This window comes from Dama dama, chromosome 30, assembly GCF_033118175.1.
Source record: "Dama dama isolate Ldn47 chromosome 30, ASM3311817v1, whole genome shotgun sequence".
Classification (NCBI taxonomy): Eukaryota; Metazoa; Chordata; class Mammalia; order Artiodactyla; family Cervidae; genus Dama; species Dama dama.
Window position 1 is genome coordinate 82,047,345 of NC_083710.1, and position 26,188 is coordinate 82,073,532.

The 26,188-nt window shown below is 40.7% G+C and overlaps 2 protein-coding genes across 2 annotated transcripts; both read right to left on the reverse strand.

Moving 5' to 3' along the window:
- Positions 1-151: 151 nt before the first annotated feature.
- Positions 152-6,047, reverse strand: LOC133049374 (leucine-rich repeat transmembrane protein CCDC168-like). Its single transcript, XM_061133346.1, has 2 exons — positions 414-6,047; positions 152-156 (listed from the first exon to the last, which is right to left on the reverse strand). The coding sequence occupies exons 1-2, from the start codon at positions 6,013-6,015 to the stop codon at positions 152-154; spliced, it is 5,607 nt and encodes a 1,868-aa protein (XP_060989329.1). The 5' UTR covers positions 6,016-6,047.
- Positions 6,048-6,074: 27 nt separating this feature from the next.
- On the reverse strand, positions 6,075-24,952 carry LOC133049375 (leucine-rich repeat transmembrane protein CCDC168-like). Its single transcript, XM_061133347.1, has 6 exons — positions 22,088-24,952; positions 20,917-20,964; positions 20,755-20,794; positions 20,592-20,625; positions 6,513-10,801; positions 6,075-6,103 (listed from the first exon to the last, which is right to left on the reverse strand). The coding sequence occupies exons 3-6, from the start codon at positions 20,762-20,764 to the stop codon at positions 6,075-6,077; spliced, it is 4,362 nt and encodes a 1,453-aa protein (XP_060989330.1). The 5' UTR covers positions 20,765-20,794; positions 20,917-20,964; positions 22,088-24,952.
- Positions 24,953-26,188: the final 1,236 nt, after the last annotated feature.

The following is a 26,188-nucleotide window of genomic DNA, read 5'->3' on the forward strand; positions in this document are numbered from 1 at the left end:
GTGTAATCTAACTCTTGAGATGTCAAACATAGTGGAGCAGCTTCCTCTCTTTGGTGAAGGCTGATCAGGATGTACTTCTCTTTTCAAATTTACTGTGTATTTGACATGGGTGGGGCCCTTCTTCAGTTGCTGTCTCATCATGAATCGATATCTACACTGTGGGAAGATGTCTGGGGAAGCGATTTGGCAATTTTCTTCTTGCTCTCTGATACCTTGTCTCAGGGTTTTCTTATTTCTGGATTTGGCACTTTTAGCAAGGGACTGTGAAAATGCTATTTGTCTTGTGTTCAGCGATTTCTCCAGCCTCGGTGGCTTGCCTTTCTCCCTTTCCGCTTCCATCAGCTCTTGAATTTGAGGTGGAATAGACCCAGAGTCACAAATAGTTTTCAGAGAGAATTCTACCTCAGTTTTACCTTGCTGGAACCCCGGCTTCTGCTTCTTGGTGTTACACCTTGTCTCCTTTTCGTGGCTTCGGGTCCCATACCCCGCTGTGTTATACATCAGGGAAACAAATGGTTTCTTTGCCTTCGATTTTACCTGCTCGGTATGCACAGTGTTTTCTGCACCTGCTACTTTTGCATTAGCGTGATGGTTTAGGATTTGGGGGTATGGAGGTATGTGAGCATAAGCAGAGTTCTGGGTGTTTCCTGAGACACATGGTTCTTGCTGTTTCTTTTGTAGAAACTCAAATGACTGGGTATATTGTGAAGGTGTTCCAAACAAGACCTGTTGTTCACACTCCTTTTCCTCCATGACTTTTGCTTTCTTTAAGGCATTTCTCTTTTCAGAAGAGTCTTCACAGTTACCCGAGGTGCTAGGTGACTGCTCCGTTTTTATATGTGGTGGAATAGATGGAGAAGCATCTGTAGGTTTTAGGTCTGTGTTTAACACAGCTTTGTCTGTGTGTGTGTCTACCTCCTGTTCTTTGTTCATGCTTAAAGCAGCAGGACCTGCGGCACTGAGTGACTGTAAAACCACTCTGTCTTCAACTGGCAACTGCATGTGTGTTGTCTGCACAGGACTGAACCCTGATATTCTCTCTGCCTCTGTTTGGAATCCGCTTTGCCTTCTAATGTCAGAGGCATCCACTTCGAAGCAAGTGGCATTTGTGTACATAGCAGTCGCATTTTTACCTGAATGCATCTCTTTCATTTTGGTTTCTATGTTGGATCTAAGTTTCGTCCTCTGTTTTGTGGCACATTGCCTACTGATTTTAAATAGCTGTGAAATGAGTGGCTCCTTTTTTTTCATCACAGAACACTTGCGTTTCAGTGTGATTTTCTCTTGCACTGTGTTTGTCTGGCTTTCAGAGTCAGATAAAACAGGCATGAGTAAATTGAAAGGCCCCAGGAGAACTGTAGCTGAGTTTTTATCCAGCTCTGCCTTTTTCTCTGTAACAAAATCATCTAGATTTTTGTGAAGTGCTCCATGGTTATCCAGACTATCCCTCGCTGCTCTATCGAATGGCAGTTTGTCAGTCACTAATGTGGGTGGTGGACTCTCAGCTCCCTCGCTGGCATGGAATGTCTCTCTTGCACCTTCATTCTGTTGCTTCTCTCTTGCCTTGGCCTTAAGTTTGTGGTTTTTCTCTCTGTGGCTTCCAGTAAGACACCTCGTGCTATCAAGCCCCTGTAAAACTGGTAGCTTCCCTGCCTCCAGAGTTACCTGCTTGGGACTCATTGTACTTTTCTTGCCTACAGCCTCTACTGCATGACTCTGGCTCTCGGGTTCAGATGAATCAAGGCTGGAGAAATCTAAGGGCTTTAAGACTGTTCCTACTAAGTCACTCTGACTCCTTGCCTTTTTCTTAAAAATAGGACTGTCTCGTTTCCTCCTATGATTTCCATCCCAGACACCATCACAGTGTAAGGAACCAGCCTCTGATTTCCTAGCTTTTGGAAATGGGGTCTTTAGATCTGCCATGTGTTGGATTTCCTCTTGAGTATGAAGAACCTTCTTCAGTGTTTGGGCCTGAATTAAAGTCATCACGCTTTTAGACACAGGCTTTAAAATTATTTTTCTAATGCGTTCTTCTTGCCTCATGTTTTGTGCTGCACAAGACAGATTCCAAGTACTTCTGCCTTCCGAACTATCCAGTTTAGGTTTTGATTTGCAAGGTCCAAGATTTTTCACATGATGAGAAGTGAAACAGAGGTGTTGGCTCTCGTGTGGAACTGATTCTGCTGATATTTCTGGGACATTTTCCTCTTCCTTCTCATGTGGCACAGTCACTCTCCCTGTGTTGCTGGATCTGCTTTGTGTATCAATCAGATTGGCCTCCCACGCTTCCCCAACACTCAGTGATTTCTCTAGCTCTGGGCAGGTGTGGCTGTGTGTTTGTACTCTTGGTTGATCTGTCCCTGTTGTGGGTGTGCTATCAATTTCAATATCTATCTTATTACCTGTTGAAACAGGTGTGAGAGATGAAAATGTATCAGCTATACTTTCATGTTGTTGCCTGTCTTTTATCACAGACTTTAAATAACATTCCTGTTTATTTTTACAGTACTGATGACCATGCTTAGTGATATTAAGCACCTGTGAAAAAAGAGGCCTCTTTTCCTTCATTATACATCTGGGACCCATAAGATCTTTCCTTTCTGGAAATTTTAGTTCCTTTTTCTGCCTTCTAGATTCAGACAAAACAGATGTTGTGGATATTGTTAGTAAATCTTTTTGCAGCTCTTCATGTTTCTTGACAATAGAACCACCCACTTTCCTTCTAGAGCTTTCATTACATGAATCTCCAAGCGCTGAGATCCCTGACTTGGGAAGTGGGATATTTTGATCAGCTGTGTATTTTGTTACTTTTTGAGTTTTTATGTCTTTCTCTTCTTCAGGTTGTAGGGAAGCTGAACTGGAAGCATTCAGCCTCCTTGTGGGGTTCCCAGCAGATGGAGTCCTACACCCTGCCTCATCAGTTAAAAGACCATCGAACATTGCTGTCCCTCTTTTTACACATGAAATCTTTTCACTCTTTCTATGCAGTATGTTTGTATATGGTGGGATGTTCTTCTTCACCTTTTCAGTTTGAAATGGAATTATCAGAGGAGAACAGGTAGACTCCAATATACTTTCTGAAACTAGTGTTTGTTGCTGCATGTCTTGCTCTGTAATAAGCATATTTTCATCTTTTCTACTTTCTGTCCTACTCAGAAATTGTAGACCTGTTTTGAATACAAATTCCTTGCCCTCTCTTTCATTTTGCCATCTTGACTCAGATGCGGTGCCCAAGGCACTCCATCTTTTACACAGTCTTTTCCTGTCCTCTGGTTTTAGCTGCATAATACTGACTTTGACTGAGTCTTTCTTGGCTTCCAGTTTTTTATGTGTTTTGGTGGCAGGTGAAACAGGTGTAGGTGAAAAAGAAGTATTTATAAATATATTTGACATACTCTGAGATAACTCTTTGGCCATGTTATCAAAGGTGTAGACCAGTTCCTTTTCATGGCTGGGGGCAATGGGACTAGTGTTATTAGTTGTCTTCAAAACTGATGCCATCTGGGCTTTCCCAGTTTGAGATGTAGGGATCAATGCTACATTTCTCAACCCTTTAATTTCAGATGAATCTGGCCTGGAGATACAGAAAGACTGTAGGGCTCTCCCTTGTAAATCCACTTGTAATTCTTTCCTTCCCTCTGGACTAGAACTAGCAGGTTCCTTTGTTGGGTCTGTTTCAGACAGGATGTCACTTGGTACTTTAACAGCTAAAGATTCACCAAGTAATTTCTCTGTCACTGGAGAAAAAATCCTTGACCTCTGTGTTTTTGTCCTTTTTGGTGCCTTCTCAGATGGAAGTGAATTCAAAATAGAGGAAGACACAGAACGCAAGACACTTTGTGTGAAAAACGTGTGTTGTTGCAGCTCCTCTGCTATGGTTAGTGATTCTGGGATTTTCCCCCTTGCTGAATACTTCTGTTTGAGATCTGATTTCACAAAGCGAGGCTCCTTCACATGATGAGCATGGAAAGTGAGGTGCTGGAAATTCTGAGGCGCTGCTTCTCCACCGTGGCCTTGGAGTTCCTTCCTGACGTTTTCTCTCTTGGCCCTAGGATAGGGACACCAGGCTTTCCCGCCATCTGGCCAGTGTCCTTGCTGTTGTAGCTCGGGATGGAACCTCGTCTTCCCCGGCTTGTCCGTCTCTGCTTTCTTTCTGTTATGCACCTTTCTGTCCAGTGAAACCGACACGGAAGAGGCAGTGGCATTCAGCCTGGTGGCTGCCAATGACTGACCTTGTTTCCTCACGGTTGTGAATTTGCCTTCAAGTTGCCTACCACGGCTTGGCCCACCACGTTTTGTGACAGTAAATGTCTTGGAAATCGGTGCCTTCTTTGCCTTCAAAGTGATACTTTTGGGACTCATTTTATTTCTCTTGTCTCTAAGTTCTGAGTGGTTTCTCTCTCTTTTCGAGAGAGGTAAAGCAAGTGTGGCTGCATCCCAGAACTCCAGCATTGTTGCCAGCAATTCTCGGGATCCTCCTTCCTTTCTCTCTTCAGTCACATCTCCGAGCACCCCGGAGTATTTTATCTCAATCAAAAACTCAACGATCTGCGATCGCAGGGTTTTGGAAGGGACGGTTTTCAGACAGCCATTCCCAGGGATGTTAAGTATCTGCGATATTGTTGCCTTTCTTGCCTTCATAACAACACACTTGGGACTCATTTTACTTTTTAAGGCTCTACATGTGAATGTCTTTCTCCCCTGTTTAGGTTCAGGGGGATCAGGTGTGGCGGTAGCTGAAGACTTGGGGTCAGGTGCTCGTACATCTTTTTTAAACTCTGACTTTTCCTCTTTACCATGATCATCCAGTTCTCCCATGTGGCTCTCATCACTTGGGATGCCACACTTCATTGTATCAATTACAACTTGACTGGTTAGTGATTCGGTTGACTTCAGAAGAGGAAAGTCTGAACTCGATGACCACACTGTGCCGTTCTGTGTCTGCTGGCTTCTCTTTGGCTGTGTTGCCTGCACTGGATCTGCAGGCTGTGTGTGCTGGGGGATGTCCTGTTTGGTAACAAATAGAGTTTTCCCACATCCTTTGTTTCCTGGTTTGTGAAGCTCAAGCTCCTTTGTCTGGTCTGAACAGAGTATGAAATGTTGGCTGTACTGTGGAATTACTTTTAATGAGATCTTCTGTTCACTTTCTTCATCTTGAAGATCACCTTCTTTGGGGTCATCTGGAGTCACATTCCCTTTGTGTGGGGGTATATTTTGCTTTACTTGTTCAGAATTGAGTCTTTTTTCTCCTAACATGTCTTTTTCCCCTTCTCGGTCACTATACCTATTAATGGCAGGGATGATGTTCAGGAGGGAGTCCCTGCTGTCTGCAATTTTTGTACCCTGACCCACTTGTCCCATTTTGGTGGTCAAGTTATATCTCAATCCTTTCCTATGATTTCGTCTAGCACCACCCTTGATATTGAGCATCTGTGAAATGGGTGGTTTCTTTGCTTTTAAAATTCCATGTCTGGGATTCATCAAGATTTTCATGTCTGAATATTGTTTGAAGTTTCTCTTGCCTTTAGATAGAGATAAAGCAGCCATGCAGAAAGCTAAAGTCATTTTCTCTTCCTTTTCAGTACCACCAGCTTGTTCCTTTTGATGATTTGCCTCAGATGGGACACCACCTTCTCTTGCAGAAAATATTTTTTCATCAAACTTTGCTTCTCCTGACATTGGAGGAAAAAACCTAGCATCGCTCTCTAGCTTTTTCAGTTGAAATGGATCCAGCGTTGGGCATGAAGCAGAGCTCAAAATACTCTCTGCAAAATGTGTTTGTGGTTGTACCTGGATATCTATACTTCCTGTTCGTTTCAGCCCTTCATCTGATTTGATAACGTCATGATCCGTCTCCTGATATGTACTGAATATGAAGCCTTGGCCACTCTCTGGAATTGGTAAATCTTGTTCCCCTGTCCCCTCCTTCTTGTCTTTCACACTGTTAGATAAATTACTCATATTGATAGAAGCTGGGCAACATACTTTTCTTTCATTGGGTGATTTCTCTTGCATTTGTGTATGATCAAGTCTTGTTATCCTTTGTGTGTCTGTCTCCACATTTAATCCGATGCTCATTTTGGTGTTTGGCAAAACAGGCAGCCTGGAGAGAACGCCAGGTGAACACACATCTCCTGTGTTTTTATTTCGCTGTAAATTCTTCATTTTAAAATTGCATTGCAATGCCTCTCCCTGCCTGCCAGGGAGCATACGCAGAATGGATGGGATTTGTTCTCTCATAGCTCTGTATCTACGACTAACTGTTATTTGCTTTCTTGCTAATTTTAGTGTGTTTTTCTTTCTTTGAGATTTAGAAACGAAGGTGTCAGCAGAATCAGAAGACTGCAAGAACGTCACTTGCAAACTTTCTGGTACCTCTGAATTTTTATCCACAGAATAAGAACCTAGTTCCCTTGTAAGGTTTCCACCAGAGGCTACGCCACACTCTGTTGGAATGTTCAAAAGTTTCACAGGTGATGAGTTCCCTGCCTCGGGAGGTAGAACCTCCAGACCCGCAGGGGCTGTTAGGTCATCTTCTGGTTTGTTGGTCTTCGGGAGTTCCTCAGCTTCTCGAGGACCCACCTGAACATCAGTCTGCAGAGCAGCTTGTTTAAAGCATGTTTGGTGCTGTGTATCTTGCTCCTGTGTTAAACGGTGCAGGCCTGCATCTGGTTCGGCAAGGTGAGTCTCCTTTCCTCCATATCCATTGATCCAGAGGTACTGGGTATGTTGCGGAGCCGTTATTTGCAAAGTCTTTTGTTTCTTTTCCTCTGTATCTTGTACTTTTTCTTCTCTATCACAGAGTGCATTACTCTCATCAAAAAAATCAACATACAGTGGTCTCTCTTCAATGGCTAGACCCCAGAGCTTTGCCTGAACATGGCAGAAGCTCTTTGTCTCTCCTTGTAACCTGCTATGCACAGGAGAGTGAAGGGTGTTTAGATATTCATATTCCAGTCCATTAACTTGGCCGACCTTTTCAAACTTGGCCTTAAACTCAGATTTCAGTTTCTTTCTTTGATGACCTGTGATATTACACATTTGTGAAATGGATGGCTTCAATGTCTTCATAGGTACGGATTTGGAGTTCACTCTACATTCTATGGGTGAAGATCTTACTCTAGTTTTCTTCACTTTAGAGTGAGATAAGACAGGCATGTGGCAATTAAAAGTCTTTGGGAAAACTGCTGGTAAATCTTCGGGTCGTTCCGCCTTCATTGCTGCAAAACAGTAACTTGTTTCCCTGGTATCACTTCCATCATCTGGGACATCACTTTCTCTTGTGTGGTTTAAAGGGTCTCCAATCAGTGATTTTTCTGATGTGGGAGGAGACATCTCAGAATCATCTGCAGTGCATCTTAAATCTGTGGGTGCTGTCAGGCTTTTCTCCATATTCTCAATGTGAACGGAATCTGTTGTGGCCATGAGAATAGACTCTGCCATGATTTCTGCAAATGTCATTAGTTGTTGCATTTCTTTCATGGATTTAAGCTCTTTCTCTGGATCTTCATCCAAACTGCGGTTCCAGCGATCCTCAAGGACTGCTTCTGGTGAAGCTTCCTGGTCCCCGCTTACGTCCCCCTGCAACCGAGCTGCTTCTAGTGAGTTTCCAGAGTCTCTTCCTTTATTAATGATAGCTGAATAGTCGTCCTCTCTTTCAGCTTCTGATGTCTCTTGTTTTAGCTCAGTATGACTGTGATTCCCCACATTTAATCTGCTGTGCATTCTAACATGGGGCAAAATAGACAGACGAGGGTCAATAACATTCAGAAGCGTATCTGCCGTGGTTTTGTCTTGCAGTATGTGTTTAATTATGACTTTGAAATTGCTTCTTAATCTTCTTCTGTGACATTTTGGTGGCTTCTTTACTTTCATAATCACACATTTTAAACCGAGTACATTTGTGGTTCCCGTTATTTTTTTTCTGATTTTCTTCCTTTTCAAATTTGATAAAGGAGGCATATGCCTATGGAAAGACCCCAGGGCAACTTCAGGTAAAACCCCTTCTAAGTCCTGCTTTTCTTCTGCAATCTGAGCATCCAGGGACTTCTCAGGGCTTCCACCCAAGGGGACACCACATCCTGTTGATTCAGTTAAAACTGGCAAGCTCTCGAACATGGTGAGAGGATGCACTGGGTCTGCAGTTTCCCTGCCTGTAGGTCTGTCTGCGCTTTGCTTCACCTCACCTTGAAATGGATCCATCGTGGGGCATTGGCTAGTCCCCACAGTTGTCTCTGTAGAGACAGTTTGTGGATGTATGTTGAGCTCTTCATTTTGAGTGGTTTGACCTTTTGAACTACTCTGTCCTAGTTCCAGTTTGACATACGTGGGCTTCTGCTGTAGTCGTAGGCTGAACCTGAAACCTGGCGTTAGCTGCGAAGCTGCTTCTTGTGGAGCCTGTTGTTCTTCCTCTCTGTTGTCTTCTTGTGGTTTTTTAACTAGACAGTTCTTCTCAAAGGAAAAATACATTTCCCTGTTATCTGGTAATTCATCTGGCTTTACTGCTGAAAAACTAAACTCTATTTCTGAGGTATCCATCTTGGTTTTTAATCGACTCTGCATTGTCAGACGAGGTGGTAAAGAAAGGGCAGTATGAGTGGCTTCGTGAAACACAGCAGATACGCTTTCATCTTGCATATTGTTAATGCTGCTGCTAGCGCTGCATTCGAGTTCCTCACTTCCACTTACGTCATCTTCCTCTGTCACGTGAACTCTTAATGCTTTCTTTTCCTTCTCAGTCACATCTTCTGGCCTCTCCTGAATTTCTACACCTGCTGGTTGTCCACTGCTTTTATGCTTTTTGGCTCCTAGGGAAACGAACATGTTGATGTCGGAAGACTCCAGAACAATTTCAAGATCTTTCCTGTCTGTGTTCCCCTGTGAGACGCACCTTTGCATTTCTGATACACTTGTTGGTAACTCCTCTCTGCTTGAAAGGGCAGGATTTGAATTCTCTGTACCTCGTAGGTCCTCCCATGTTTTCATGTTTCTGTCCAACTTCATCTGGGGAGAGGAAACACATTTCTTCAAAGGTTCTGATATGGCTTCTTCTAAAGGTGTCTCTTGCCTGGCAACAGGCAGGTCAGATGTTGTTTCGCTATTTGGGGCACACGACTCTGTCATATCCATTTCCTTTGGATCTTCAAGAGACTCTTTATTCATCCAGTTTGTTTCTATTAATGGAGGACAAGGTACTTTGTGTGGACAAGTATTGACCATGAAAGACTGTTCTAGCTGAGATGGAATTTCTTGTGAAATGTTTTCCAGCTCTTTATTGTTTCTGCCATGCTGCTCTTCATTTTCAGTACTCCCTGTGGTTCCTTTTTCCTCAACAGACCCTACGTAATTAACTTTCTCTGCACATAGTGACTGATCTGGTTTCGGCAGAAAATCTCTACATTCTGTTAAACCTGGAGTGAATTTCGCTTGTCTTTTCCTGGAATACTTCCTAATATAAGGAGGGACAAGCTTGAAAGCATACGTAAAATGCAACGCTATACCTGATACACCTTTTCTTTGATGTAACTCTTTCTTCTTAGTTTTATGCTCATATCTTAAGTGCCTGCACTCTGCAGTGTGACACGCTGTGGTATGAAATACCTGTGAAGCCGGTGTTTTCTTTGACTTCTGAGGCGGATCTTTAAGGCTAAGTTCACTTTTACTGCGTGACCTTTTTCTTCTGTTTTTCTGCCTGGTCATGAGAGGCAGTGAGCCATATGCAGGAGGCTGGTTTAATGTTGAGGAAGCAATTTGCTTCTGGCCCTCAGTCTTAACATGCTCTAGTTGTGGCATCACTTTAGCAACTGAACTTGGGCTCGGAGGTAAAACTAGATGTCTGGCATCCTTTAAAATCGTGTCTTGCCCTGGGATGGAATATTTAATCTTGTTTGAACCTTCAGACGAGACAGAATCCTGGGCCTCGTCTGAGTGTCTTGTGTCAGACCCTAGGCCCTTGACTGAATCTCGAGTCTCAACAGACTGTGGAACTTGGACCAGATGTTGGCTCCTATCCATGTCTAGGGTCTGGAAGGAGTCTTGGGTGCTGCTGGAAAGTGGTTCCCTCACCAAATCTTGAGGCAGAGCAAAGTATCTGGCCTCACTCTCAGGCTGCCTGTTGACTGATGCCTGATTGTTAAAAAATTGGTGAGTTTCACCAGTAAATTGGGCTTTGGAAAATCCTTGACTCTGAGGAGCCGTTTGTCTGGAAAAAGAAGCTTGTGCTTGGGGAGAAATGTCCACTGTAGCAGAATCTTGATTCTGAACCAAGGGCTCTAGAGAGATTGAGTACAGAGAGGTAATTTTATTCTCTAATGTGGCTTTGGATTTTGAAGGGCTTTGATTTCTCACATTTTCTTCCAGAAGTCTGACTTGGTCTCTAGAAAGAAACAGATGGGCAGGAGGGCATGGTGCCACATCTATATCTTCACTTTCTATAATGATTCTTGAAGTTCTTGAAAAGTTAAAGTCAGAAGAAAACATCCTATTTTTATTTTTGTTACTTTTCATTATGGAAAATAATTTCTTTGATGAAAACTGTATTGTTTCATGTTCATTTTTAGGACACCCACTACACCTTAGCAAAATTTCCTGTACTTCTGAATGAAATAGTGACAAAGATGATGAGCTAGTCCCATTTGAAGATGTCATATGACTTTCACTAAAGTGACTTACTCGAAATCTACTTTCACTGGTACTTGTCCGTGGTGGTTCATCTGGTGGTGGAATGCTGTCTTCAAAGTACTCTTCATTTCCTTCAGATGTAACTGATGAAGCAATTGTTCTCTCTGAAAAGTCATCAACTCTGAAATACAAGAAAACAGTCAGTCAGTTGTCACTGAGGACCTATTTCATACAAGAACTCTCTTTGAAATTTAAGGAAATCCAATATAGTATATGAAAACATAGTTAAATGTAGAGATGAGTTGGGAAGTCATTATCCACATTACAAAATAACTCATTACCTAGTTGCATTCATTCAATAAATCAATCCACTGACAAAGTGAAGTAAGTTATTTTCATATCTAGGAGAATGAGGAATTTTTTCCCACAAAAATCTGTCCGAAAGTCTACTTTTGACTGTCTATTTTGACAAAGTTGCAGATTAAGATTATATCCTTTTACAAGGAATATCAGTTTCTGTTCTCTGTATGACAATTTTGACAAGAATGAAAACATCCTTATGGAAATTTAAGAGGGACAATAGAACAATGTCCAATGCCATAAACTATCGCTTTCTATAAGTCCTAATTGTTTAACAGCTGTTTGTTTTTGATCAAGAGAAAAGCCTACATTTTAGGGTAATGCTTCTCAACATAATTTTGGTTAAAATAATTATCACAGAAGAGGGCGACAGAGGATGAAGATGGTTGAATGGCCTCACCGACTCAATGGACACGAAGTTGGGCAAACTCTGGGAGATGGTAAGGGACAGGGAGGCCTGGTGTGCTGCAGTCCATGGGGTCACAAAGAGTTTGACACAAACTGGTGACTGAATAACAACAACAGTGATCATGGAGGGCTTCCCAGGTGGCTCAGAAGTAAAGAATCCGCCTGCAAATGCAGGAGACTTGGGTTTGATCCCTGGGTCAGGAAGAGCCCCCGGAGAAGGGAATGGCAACCCACTCCAGTATTCTTGCTGGGAGAATTCCATGAACAGAGGAGCCTGGTGGGCTATAGTCCACAGGGTTGCAAAGAGTGGGACATGACTTAGTGACTAAAGAGCAGCAGCAAATGATCATGGAAGTGGACACTCCGCATCCTTTCTACCTCAAATGATTAGGCTTGGTCTAACAATGCTCAGACCAACAACATCAGCATCACTTTGATCAGAAATGCAAAATCTCAGGTCCCACCCTAGACTTCCTGAATCAGATGCCCTAAGAGTGGGGCCTGGAAATCTGAATTTTAACAAACTCTCCAGGTGATTCTGATGCCCCTTAAGTTTTGTTTCACAGTTGTTATTGTTCAGTCGCTAAGTCGTGTCTGGCTATTTGTTTCATGGTCAGTTCAGTTCAGTTCAGTCGCTCAGTCGTGTCCGACTCTTTGTGACCCCATGAATCGCAGCACACCAGGCCTCCCTGTCCGTCACCAACTCCCAGAGTCCGCCCAAACCCATGTCCATCGAGTTGATGATGCCATCCAGCCATCTCATCCTCTGTTGTCCCTTTCTCCTCCTGTCCCCAATCCTTCCCAGCATTAGGGTTTTTTCCAATGAGTCAACTCTTCGCGTGAGGTGGCCAAAGTATTGGAGTTTCAGCTTCAGCATCAGTCCTTCCAATGAAGACCCAGGACTGATCTCCTTTAGGATGGACTGCTTGGATCTCCTGGGAGTCCAAGGGACTCTCAAGAGTCTTCTCCAACACCACAGTTCAAAAGCATCAATTCTTTGGTGCTCAGCTTTTTTCATAGTCCAACTCTCACATCCATACATGACCACTGGAAAAACCATAGGCTTGATTAGACAGACCTTTGGTGGCAAAGTAATTCTCTGCTTTTTAATATGCTATCTAAGTTGGTCATTACTTTCCTTCCAAGGAGTAAACGTCCTTTAATTTCATGGCTGCAATCACCATCTGCACTGATTTTGGAGCCCAAAAAAATAAAGTCTGACACTGTTTCCATTGTCTCCCCATCTATTTCCCACGAAATGATGGGACCAGATGCCATGATCTTAGTTTTCTGAATGTTTCATCATAAGGTACCCTAAAATCATAAACTGAAACTCATATAAGCTAAGTCAGAACTTCTGGTGGCTGTCTTTCCAAGGAACACAGATTATCTTGTCCTTTACTGGGAGAATGACCCTAGATTTAAATATCCCATCATCATGAACAAAGCCATGAAGCTAATAAATAAAATCATCAACATATACCCCCATCACACAAATAGTTTTTTCTAAATGTTTACTTATACAGGAAAATCTCATTGATTTGGATTCTGTTAATTATTAATAGAATTTGGAGTGTTTTAGACTGAATTATTGATTATCTTTTCCCACAGAGAACACAAAATTATTAGGTGAATGTTTAAAATACATTGAATACTTTTCAAGTTCTCTCTACTGTTGGGAGAATCTATTAATGTCTAATATACAGTCTGTATACACATTTTTGTTACCTAGTGTGGTAGTCAATTTTGTGTGTCAACTTGCCTGGGCTGAGGAATGCCCAAACAGCTGGTAAAACACTCTTTCTGAGTGCCTGTGAGGATGCTTCAGGAAGAGATTCACATTCGAATCAGCAGCCTGAAGATACAGAAGATATGCCCTCCCCAATTGGCTGGACATCATCTCATCCACTGAGGGCTCCAACAGAACAAATAGATGGAAGAGCAGACTCCCCATCTCTTCTTGATCTGGGATGTCCATCTTCTTCTGCCCTCAGACATCAGAGCTCCTGATTCTTGGGTCTTTGGGCTCTGAGACCATCCAGCGCTGCACAACTCCCTGCCACCCCAGGACTTCTGCCTTGGGCTGAATCATACCACTTGCTTTTTGGGGTCTCCAGTTTTTATTTGGTAGATCAGGGGACTTCTCAGCCTCTATAACCATGCAAGCCAATTCCTATAAATCTCCTTTTATCTCTCTCTCTTGCATTGGTTCTATTTCTCTGCAGAACGCTGACTGATACACCTACCCATCATCTTTAGTATCATGTCACCTTTTGTATTACCATCTGGCCTTACGACTAAAGCAAAATTATGGCCTGGAGTAATAATCATGGATACATACATTCTACTTCAAGGGATTATGCTAAATCTAACATAGGAATCTCATTTCCAAGTAATTAAATAAGGAGTGGGTGTGAACTAATCCCAGTATAAGACAAAGACGTTTGACAGCTTCTGGGGAAAGTTGCCTTGTTCCTAAGAAAGACACAGAGAGACTTGGCCTCTTACATCCTCTGGACATTGCTGGTCTGATTTTGAAACTCTTGGTGGCCATCTTTCTATTTACCTCAAGGTAAAACCAACACCAAGAAAGGCAGAGGGAGGGGCCCCCCTGGTGGGCCAGTGGCTAAGAATCCACCTTCCAGTGCACGGGACATGGGTTCAATCCCTGGCTGGGGAACTAAGATCCCACATGCTGTGGGGCAAGTAAGCCCACGTACCACAACTAGAGAAGCCGTGCACCACAGTGAGGACCCCATGTGCCATGACTAAGACTCAACACACCCCAAAACAAATAAATATTTATAAATAAATACAAATAGAACAACCATGTTATGTGAATAAAGCCCCTTGACACCTGACAACCAAAAGAAATTAGATTGAAGTCAAGTAATCTTCAGGTTCTTACTCCACACAGCTACTAGTGATTCAGCTGAAACAAAACTGTCACTCCTATGCTCAACCACATTCAGCGGTTCCTCACTACCTACAGAATAAACTCCAAGCTTTTCACATGGCATACAGAGTTTGTATAATCAAAGCTATGGTCTTTTCAGTAGTCATATACAGATGTAAGAGTTGGATCATAAAGAAGGCTGGGCACCAAAAAATTGAGGCTTACAAACTGTGGTGTTGGAGAAGACTCCTGAGAGTCCCTTGGACAGCAAGGTGATGAAACCAGTCAATCCTAAAGGAAATCAACCCTGAATATTCATTGGAAGAACTGATGCTGAAGCTTCAATACTTTGGCCACCTGATGAGAAGAGCCGAGTCACTGGAAAATACCCTGATGCTGGTAAAGATTGAGGGCAGGAGGAGAAGTGGAAGACAGAGGATGAGATGGTTGGATGGCATCACTGACTCAATGGACATGAGTTTGAGCAAACTCCAGGAGATGGTAAAGGACAGGGAAGCCTTGTGTGCTGTGGTCTATGGGGTTGCAGAGTTGGACATGACTGAGTGACTGAACAACAAAATGAGAGAAAGTCCTTTATGATCTGACTGCTGCCTGTTTTTTCACATTCATCTCCCACAACTCCCTAGCCCATCCTCACCATTCCAACAACCCTGAAATAATCATAATTTGTTGTACATACCCTGCTGTTTCTTATTTCCTTGCCTCTGTTCATGGCCTATAAGGTCTTTTTTATTCTCCCAACCAGTGTCTTTTTCTGACGAATTTCCACTTATCCTTTACAGTACAGCTCCAGTATAACCTTCTCCATGAAGCCATTCTCAATATCCCCTAGGCTGGTGTAGGTGTCTCCTAAAATGTTCTCCTAGATTTCCGATCATTGTGCTACCATACTGCAAGAAATCATCCTTTCATGCATAGAAACCAACGAAAATGAAAACACAACAACCGAAAACCTATGGGACTCAGTACAAGCAGTGCTAAGGGGAAGGTTCATAGCATTACAGGCTTACCTCAAGAAACAAGAAAAAAGTCAAATAAATAACCTAACTCTACACCTAATGCAACTAGAAAAGGAAGAAATGAAGAACCCCAGGGTTAGTAGAAGGAAAGAAATCATAAAAATTAGGGCAGAAATAAATGCAAAAGAAACAAAAGAGACCATAGCAAAAATCAACAAAGCTAAAAGCTGGTTCTTTGAGAAGATAAATAAAATAGACAAACCATTAGCCAGACTCATCAAGAAACAAAGGGAGAAGAATCAAATCAACAAAATTAGAAATGAAAATGGAGAAATCAAAACAGACAACACAGAAATACAAAGGATCATAAGAGACTACTATTAGCAACTAAATGCCAATAAAATGGACAACTTGGAAGAAATGGACAAATTCTTAGAAAAGTATAACTTTCCAAAACTGAACCAGGAAGAAATAGAAGATCTTAACAGACCCATCACAAGCATGGAAATCAAAACCGTAATCAGAAATCTTCCAGCAAACAAAAGCCCAGGACCAGACGGCTTCACAGCTGAATTCTACCAGAAATTTAGAGAAGAGCTAACATCTATCCTACTCAAACTCTTCCAGAAAATTGCAGAGGAAGATAAACTGCCAAACTCATTCTGTGAGGCCACCATCACCCAAATATCAAAACCAGACAAAGATGCCACACACACACAAAAAACTACAGGCCAATATCACTGATGAATGTAGATACAAAAATCCTTAACAAAAATCCTAGCAAACAGAATCCAACAACATATTAAAAAGATCATACATCATGACCAAGTGGGCTTTATCCCAGGGATGCAAGGATTCTTCAATATCTGCAAATCAATCAATGTAATACACCACATTAACAAATTGAAGGATAAAAACCATATGATTATCTCAACAGATGCAGAGAAAGCCTTTGACAAAATTCAACATCCATTTATGATAAAAAAAAACCCTCCAGAAAGCAGGCATAGAAGGAACAGACCTCAACATAATAAAACCTATATATGACAAACCCACAGCTAACATTATCCTCAATGGTGAAAAATTGAAAGCATTTCCTCTAAAGTCAGGAACAAGACAAGGATGCCCACTCTCACCACTACCACTCAACATAGTTTTGGAAGTTTTAGCCACAGCAATCAGAGAAGAAAAATAAATAAAAGGAATCCAGATTGGAAAAAAGAAGAAGTAAAACTCTCACTGTTTGCAGATGACATGATCCTCTACATAGAAAACCCTAAAGACTCCATCAGAAAATTACTAGAGCTAATCAATGAATATAGTAAAGTTGCAGGATATAAAATTAACACACAGAAATCCCTTGCATTCCTATACACTAACAATGAGAAAACAGAAAGAGAAATTAAGGAAACAATTCCATTCACCATCACAATGAAAAGAATAAAATACTTAGGAATAAATCTACTTAAAGAAACAAAAGACCTATATATAGAAAACTATAAAACACTAATGAAAGAAATCAGAGATGACTCAAATAGATGGAGAAATATACCATGTTCATGGATTGGAAAAATCATTATAGTGAAAATGAGTATACAATCCAAAGTAATCTATAGATTCAATGCAATCCCTATCAAGCTACCAACAGTATTTTTCACAGAACTAGAACAAATAATTTCACAATTTGTATGGAAATACAAAAAACCTCGAATAGCCAAAGCAATCTTGAGAAAGAAGAATGGAAATGGAAGAATCATCCTGCCTGACTTCAGGCTCTACTACAAAGCTACAGTCATCAAGACAGTATGGTACCAGCACAAAGACAGAAATATAGATCAATGGAACAAAATAGAAAGCCCAGAGATAAATCCACGAACCTATGGACACCTTATCTTCGACAAAGGAGGCAAGAATATACAATGCAGAAAAGACAATCTCTTTAACAAGTGGTGCTGGGAAAACTGGTCAACCACTTGCAAAAGAATGAAACTAAAATACTTCCTAACACCATACACAAAAATAAACTCAGATGGATTAAAGATCTAAATGTAAGACCAGAAACTAGAAAACTCCTAGAGGAGAACATAGGCAATACACTCTCTGACATAAATCACTGCAGCATCCTCTATGACCCACCTCCCAGAATATTGGAAATAAAATTAAAAACAAACAAATGGGACCTAATTAAACTTAAAGGCTTTTGCACAATGAAGGAAACTATAAGCAAGGTGAAAAGACAGCCTTCAGAATGGGAGAAAATAATAGCAAATGAAGCAACTGACAAGAATTAATCTCAAAAATATACAAGCAGCTCCTGCAGCTCAATTCCAGAAAAATAAATGACCCAATCAAAAAGTGGACCAAAGAACTAAACAGACATTTCTCCAAAGAAGACACACAGATGGCTAACAAACACATGAAAAGATGCTCAACATCACTCATTATCAGAGAAATGCAAATCAAAACCACAATGAGGTACCATTACACGCCAGTCAGGATGGCTGCTATCCAAAAGTCTACAAGCAATAAATGTTGGAAAGGGTGTGGAGAAAAGGGAACCCTCTTACACTGTTGGTGGGAATGCAAACTAGTACAGCCACTATGGAGAACAGTGTGGAGATTCCTTAAAAAACTGGAAATAGAACTGCCATATGACCCAGCAATCCCACTCCTGGGCATACACACTGAGGAAACCAGATCTGAAAGAGACACGTGCACCCCAATGTTCATCGCAGCACTGTTTATAACAGCCAGGACATGGAAGCAAGTTAGATGCCCAACAGCAGATGAATGGATAAGAAAGCTGTGGTACATATACACAATGGAATATTACTCAGCCATTAAAAAGAATACATTTGAATCAGTTCTAATGAGGTGGATGAAACTGGAGCCTATTATACACAGTGAAGTAAGTCAGAAAGAAAAACACCAATACAGTATACTAATGCATATATGTGGAATTTAGAAAGATGATAATGATGACCCTATATGTGAGACAGCAAAAGAGACACAGATGTAGAGAACAGTTTTTGGACTCTGTGGGAGAAGGTGAGGGTGGGATGATTTGAGAGAATAGTATAGAAATATGTACATTATCATATTGGAAACAGATCACCAGTCCAGGTTCGATGCATGAGACAGGGTGCTCAGGGCTGGTGCACTGGGATGATCCTGAGGGACGGGATGGGGAGGGAGGTGGGAGGGGGGTTCAGGATGGGGAACACATGTACACCCGTGGCTGGTTCATGTCAATGTATGGCAAAAACCACTACAATATTGTAAAGTACTTAGCCTCCAATTAAAATAAATAAAAACAAACAAACAAAATCATCCTTTATGAATATGTCTCCTCCCCAAGCATATAAGCTTCTTGAGAAGAGATACTATCTTATTATTTGTGCATGCAGGCTCAGTCACTCAGTCGTGATCAACTCTCTGTGACCCCAAAGACAAATAAGGAAAAGAAAGCTTAAAGGTTTAAGTGGCTTGTTTACCTACCTTGACCTCTCTCTTCAATACAAATGAAGAAGTAATAATCACCAGTTCTGATAATTCCACTAAAAAATATTTATTTAGCACCTATCATAGCCTGCCAGGCTCCTCTGTCCATGGGGATTTCCTGGCAAGAATACTGGAGTGGGTGGTCACTACCTCCTCCGGGGCTTGTTATTTGAATACCAGTGTAAAATCCAAGGTCCACTGTATAGGTATATCTAATGATTACTGAATGGATTTTGATGAAAACAATTAAGATGTTGATAGCAACAAGAGTAGCAATGTCAGTATTTAATCTCTAGCACTCATGTGATTGTATAAACTCCTTTCATGTCACTCTTGAAGAACCTAGCTCAGGGTCTGCTGGGTTCACAGTAGGTGCTAAATGAATATTTTTTTCAGTTGAATTATCAGAACTTGTCATTATTACTTCTTTGTACTGCAGAGAGAGGTTGGGGTAGAGAAGGAAGCAAGCCACTTAACCTCTAAGCTTTATTTTCCTCATTTGTAAAAACAGGAACGATGCTCTGCGGCTACCTAAGTGGGAAGGAAATCCAAAGGAGAGGGGACATATGTATGTGTATGATTCACTGGTTCACTCTGCTGTCAGCAGAAACTGACACAACATTATAAAGCATCTATGCGCATGCTCAGTCGCTTTAGTCATGTCTAAGTCTTTGCAGTCCTGGACTGTAACCCACCAGGTTCCTCTCTCCATGGAATTCTCCAGGTAAGAATACTGGAGTGGGCAGCCATTTCCTTCTCCAGATTCCCAACCCAGGGATCAAACCTGGGTCTCCTGCATTACAGGTGGATGTATTACCATCTGAGCCACCAGGGAAGCCCCAATATATACATTATATACATATATGTATTCGTACATACTCAAACAAATTTAAAAAAAAACAGTAATGATACTATCTACCTGGAAGGATAATTTCAACAATATATAAAAAGCCATTAATACAGTTTGGAATAGAGGAACCATTTAAAAATCAAAGCTAAAAAACAGAACTACCACATGACCCACCAATCCCACTCCTGGGCATATATCCAGAGAATACCATAATTCAAAAAGATGCATGAACCCCAGTGTTCACTGCAGCGCTGTGTACAATAGCCATAACATGGAAGCAATCTAAATGTCCATCAACACAGGAATGGATAAAGATGTGGTACATGTGTACAATGGAATATCACTCAGTCATTAAAAGGAATGAAACTGTGACATCTGCAGAGATGTAGATGGACCAAGAGACTGCCATACAGAGTGAAGTCAGTCAAAAAGAGAAGAACAAATACTGAATGTATCACTTATATGTGGACTCTAGAAAAATGATACAGATGAACTTATTCACAAAATGGAAATACAGATGCAGAGAACAAATGTATGGATACCAAGGGGGATGGTGGGGGTGGGATGAACTGGGAGATTGGGACTGACCTATATACACTGTTATGCATAAAACAGATCACTAAAGAGAACCTAGTGTAGAACACAGGGAGCTCCACTCAGTGCTCAGCGGGGACCTAAAGGGGAAAGAAATCCAAAAAAGAGGGTAGATATATATATATACACACACACACACATATATATACATGTATATATAAAACTCATTCACGTTTCTGTACAGTAGAAACTAACAGAACTTTGTAAAGCAACTATACTCCAATAAAAATCCATTTAAAAAATAAAAATCAAAGACTGAATTATGATGTTGAACTGCTATTGTACTCTATACAAATGGGAAAACTCTTTTCTGTCATTCAGATGTAATTTTGAATAGAACAAAACCAATCTGTTTCATCTAATTTCAAAATATATCATTTACCTTGCTTCTGAGGATGAAAGAGCTGACCAATTATCTAGAGAGAAATAGGAATAAAAAAAAAAGTCAGAGTATCAATGGGAGAAGTTCAGACTGGACAAGTTTTATATTAAAATATGAAATTGTATCAAACTGAACTGAACTGATAAAATTGTAGGATACTTACCAAATTTCATGCTTTTCAGGCAACTTCCATTGTCTTCTTTCTGTCAAGGGAGACAATAAAATGTTAGAGTAATCCAAATATCAAAGTGACACAATTTCATAAGTTATTCTTCTGTGTTATTTTGAAAAATCTTGGAAAAGGAAAGCAAGCATTTTCTCTTACCTTGTGGACATCTGACTTATCCTTTTCTGAAGGAAGTGCAGGCTTCTTCTGAAAGGACGTACAAATCTTTAGGAGTATGATCTCAAAAATAATTCCCAGGAAAATTATAAAGAAGATTGCCATCCAATTATTTTGAGAAGTCCAGGACTCTACAAGTTCCCATAATGTAAAAAATGTATCATTTCCCAACCCACCCTGCACCACTTTTTTAAAGAAATAAAATCGCTTTGACATTGTTATGTAATATATGAAATAGATGGATCTCCTCATTCCAAAGCCCTTGATTCTGAATGCCCCAAAGCACAACAAGGTGGTATGCCCATCTCATAACCACATGCAACGTTCTGCCAGGAAAAAATGTCCAGTGCTGCTCAGTGCCTTGTTAAGTACAGTGGTGATTGCTCTGGGTCTAAGTGCTGTCCGTGTCATAGTGGGTATCCAACTGAGCTCATATCAACCCACTTGAGCAATAATGAAAGTTCACTGGTGAGACATGTATGATGCTATCTGTAGTTTTTTAAATTAAAATAAAAAATAACCCTCCATTAACTTCACCGCCCCTCCCCCCCCCCCCCCCACAATTCTATAAATAATTCCTTAGCACAGTTGGGATATAACTACACTGTAATTTTTAAAAATGTAGAACAAATTTGAATTGGAGAAAACCATTTTCTTTTACAACCAGGAAGTATATTTTATACTTCCTTGTGATCAGGAAAACATGAATGTAGGGTGGCAAGATTTAGCATTAAAACACACACACACACACACACAAACTAGATGCCACCGTTTAATTTGAACTTCAGATAAATGCCAAATAATTTTTTGGTATGTCTCATTGTCACTCTGCAGGACAGATAATAGCTTGTCTCTTGGGGGCCAGCCTGATGTTTTCTTAAAATAGGACACCTCATTTTATATTTCTTTTTGTTAGAGGTGTCAGCAATGTTCCTCTTCAATAATCTACTGCAATGTTGAAAACCAAAGTTAGATTTCGTGGGTTCTGGAATGGTCTCCTGGTGAATTTCCTCTTTAATCTGTTTCTGGTGATACCAAGGAACAGCTACCTGTCATGTTTGCTGATGTCAGAATTAGGGTGGGGCAGAGCCAAAGTCTTAAGAGTCGGAAGTATACAAAACTACTGGACTATTAGTGAAAATATTAACACTACCTTGGATTTAGAGCACTTTCCCTTGGGAGATGTACTGAATTAATACTTCCACTGTCTTCACTTGTTCAAGGTGGGCTGAAGAAAGAAGTATAGTTCTTTACACCAGAGTTAATTGTTCAGGCCTTCTCTGTTGCATAACTTTGAGTGCAAGAAAGATTTCTTGAGCTCTTACTAACCTAGAGCATTAGAGAGAAGGAGATCAATGACACATCCTAGGAGTTTATGATCTTAATTTAGGTTTAACTGTGATCTTGGGGTTTGTCTTTGCAAAGTATGTCTCACTGGGATGCATGGTATAGGAATTCCTTAGTTCTAGAAGAAACAATTCCTCTTGGCATTTCTAGGGTAAAATATACCCTCCTCTCTGACTCCCCTTCCATATATACAAACAGGGTGATTTTATTCTGCTGGGCTTTTCCATATTTAATGCAGCTAATGAAATACTCAACTTCTCTTGACCAATGGCAAGAGAAATTAAATTCATTTGATGTTTACTACCTTAAAGGGGATTCAACATTTTAACACTAAGAAACTCTTTAGTTCTTTCCTTAGATCTTTTAAGTGATGACACTGAACCCGTTAATTAGTATACCACTAATATCTACCACTCCAACTAATGCTTAAGTTTGCATAGAGGTAAAGAAGAGTCTCCGCTTCCAGGGATTTGTTGTTCAGTCGCTCAGTCATGTCTGACTCTTTGCGACCCCGTGAACCACAGCACGCCAGGCCTCCCTGTCCATCACAAACTCCCAGAGTCCACCCAAACCCATGTCCATCGAGTCGGTGATGCCATCCAACCATCTCATCCTCTGTCATCCCCTTCTCCTCTTGCCTTCAATCTTTCCCCAGCATCAGGGTCTTTTCCAATGAGTCAGTTCTTCGCATCAGGTGGTCAAAGTATTGGAGTCTCAGCTTCAGCATCAGTCCTTCCAAAGTGTATTCAGGACTGATTTCCTTTAGGATTGACTGGTTGGATCTCCTGGGAGTCCAAGGGACTCTCAAGAGTCTTCTCCAGCGCCACAGTTCAAAAGTATCAATTCTTCAGCACTCAGCTTTCGTTATAGTCCAACTCTTACATCCATACATGACTGCTGGAAAAAGCATAGCCTTGACTAGATGGACCTTTGTTGGCAAAGTAATGTCTCTGCTTTTTAATATGCTGTCTAGGTTGGTCATAACTTTTCTTCCAAGGAGTAAGCATCTTTTAATGTCATGGCTGCAGTCACCAACTGCAGTGATTTTGGAAACCAAAAAAATAAAGTCTGCCACTGTTTCCACTGTTTTTCCATCTATTTGTCATGAAGTGATGGGACTGGATGCCATGATCTTAGATTTCTGAATGTTGAGCTATAAGCCAACTTTTCCCCTCTCCTCGTTCACTTTCATCACGAGGCTCTTTAGTTCTTCTTTGCTTTCTGCTGTAAGGGTGGTATCATCTGAGTATCACAGGTTACTGATATTTCTCCCGGCAATCTTGATTCTAGCTTGTGCTTCATCCAGCCCGCCATTTTACATGATGTACTCTGCATATAAGTTGAATAAGCAGGGTGATAATATACAGCCTTGATGTACTCCTTTCCCTATTTGGAACCAGTCTGTTGTTCCATGTCCAGTTTTAACTGTTGCTTCTTGCCCTGCATACAGACTTTTCAGGAGGCAGGTCAGATGGTCTGGTATTCCCATTTCTTTAAGATTTTTCCACAGTTTGTTTTGATCCACACAAAGGCTTTGGTGTAGTCAACAAACCAGATGTTTTTCTGGAACTCTCTTGCTTTCTCGAGGATCCAATGGATGTTGACAATTTGATCTCTGGTTCCTCTACGTTTTCTAAATCCAGCTTGAGCATCTGGAAGTTCATGGTTCATGTACTGTTGAAGCTTTGCTTGTAGAATTTTAAGCATTACTTCCTGAGAGAAGATATGTGGCTTCCAAGGAGATACTTGGTTGGGGTAATTCAAGAAAAGCTGTGAAGTGGTAAAGAGAATTTAAGGGCCTTAAAGGATGAGAAGGATTGGTAGCAGACAAAGACTAACAAAAAAAATTTCAGGAGGAGAAGGCAGAAAGACTTTGTTCCAAAACTTTGTGCACCGAGTTTAGCTGGAGTACTATGTATAGGTTCAGAGTATGGGGGAAAGAAAATAAGGTTAAAATGTTGGTAGAGCCCATCAGGGAGGGCCTTGAACTGAGGTCTTTAACCTTAACAATCACCTTTGGAGATCCACCAACAGTTTCTGAGTTAAAGGTGTCAAATGGTTTACTGGTACAAGGAGACAATAGTAAAACGAATTAGGCTACTGTAATTATACAGATGTGAATTGATGAGGGCTGGGCTTGTATACCAGGCAGTGTAAATGAAATGGGGGTAGAATCAGACTTTGATACTGAAAACATAGGATTTGGTAACTAAAAGGAAAGCAAATGGATTCAGGGGTGGTGTCAAAAAGCTAATGTGCAGGAGAAAGAACTTAAAAAGATAAATCTCAAAGCTGGTTTGTCAAGGACAAGGTTCTCCACCTAGGAATTACTGACATTTTGGATAGGAACTTCTTTGTAGTGGTTGGTTGTCCTGTGCACAGCAGGATGTTAATAGAATCCCTTTCTTGTGAGGTGCCAGGAGCACTCCACCCCAGTCATGACAACCAAAAATGCAGTTATGTGATCCCCACCCATGGCTTGGTACACAGTTCTCCAGTGACAAGCTATTTCGCCAATCAGTAGTTTCTTATGGGTAACTCAGGGAAAGCTGAGTTGTGCTGTCATGTCTGACTCACTGTGACCCTATGGACCATAGTCCACCAGGCTCCTCTGTCCATGGGATTCTCCAGGCAAGAACACTGGAGTGGGTTGCCATTTCCTTCTCCAGGGGATCTTTCCAACCCAGGGATCGAACATGCATCTCCTGCATTGGCAGGTGAGTTCTTTACTGCTGAGCCACCTGGAAGCCCAACTCAGGTCAGGAAAAAACCAACTTTAAATGAACTTGTACGTTATCCTTATATTTGCAGTAGTATCTTTGGTCATCCATATTATGCCTATAGTTTAGTGTGCAAACTTGAATATTATGACTACAAAGCCTGGTTAGTAACCTTTCTAATCTATTTCTTCATTGTACTTTTATACTGTAGTCTACATTCTAGTAAGTTTTCCTTTGTACTTTCCTTTTTATAGTTTCACTCCTGGTTTACAGTATTATTTGTCAACTGATTTACACATAATAGATCATTATTGTATTTGTCAGCTCTGGTTAAGTATTTTTTATGTTAATATTTTGATCAGTCTTATTTTAAAAGTTAAGTATTAATTATACACTATTTTTAAAAATTAAGGCATCATTCAAGAAATTCAGTCAAATACTAACGATTATACACTGAGTGACATGGAAATTTTGATTCTGTAGCAGTATGTTTGGTTCTAATATACACATTATATCTAATATACACATTAGATATAGATTTTTGTTCTTTATGCACTATTTAGAAAAATTAAAATCTATTGACTTCATCAGGGCAGGAGAAACAAGGGACCTGAAAACTCTGAAAGCTTTCTAGGCTGCCCTGGCTGTCGGAAGGGCCTAACCTGAGGTCAGTAGGGAAATCAGGGAGTTAATTTCCTACTGTAGAGAAACCACTGCCCACTACAAACTTATACTATATATCATCAGCCTCATCATATTTTTTTGCATTCTTTATAGGAAATATAGAAACTAAGTTTTTCATATCTAACTCAATACCCTTCAAGTCTAGTCCAAGTGATACCTCCACTTCTCAAAGCAAAATTAAGAGCCCTAACTCTATCTAGATACAACACAGATGTTAGTTTCACTATTTACTCATTTCATTCTCTCCTTAATCAGAGAGCTTTAGACATCAAGTTCCCTTATATTAAACTCCAAGTGTTTACTCATTGTTGTAAAGCTAATGAAGCTTTGCCTGTAAAAGACCTTCAGTAAACATTTATTCAATAAAAGTTGTTACTTTATTCTAAAAACAATGTTCAGAGTCCCCATATTTGAAAATGTATCTTCATCGATCCCTTGGGATTTAATAAAAGATTAGGTGACTTAGATGTATACATTCTATAAAACTGACTAAATTTACTAAA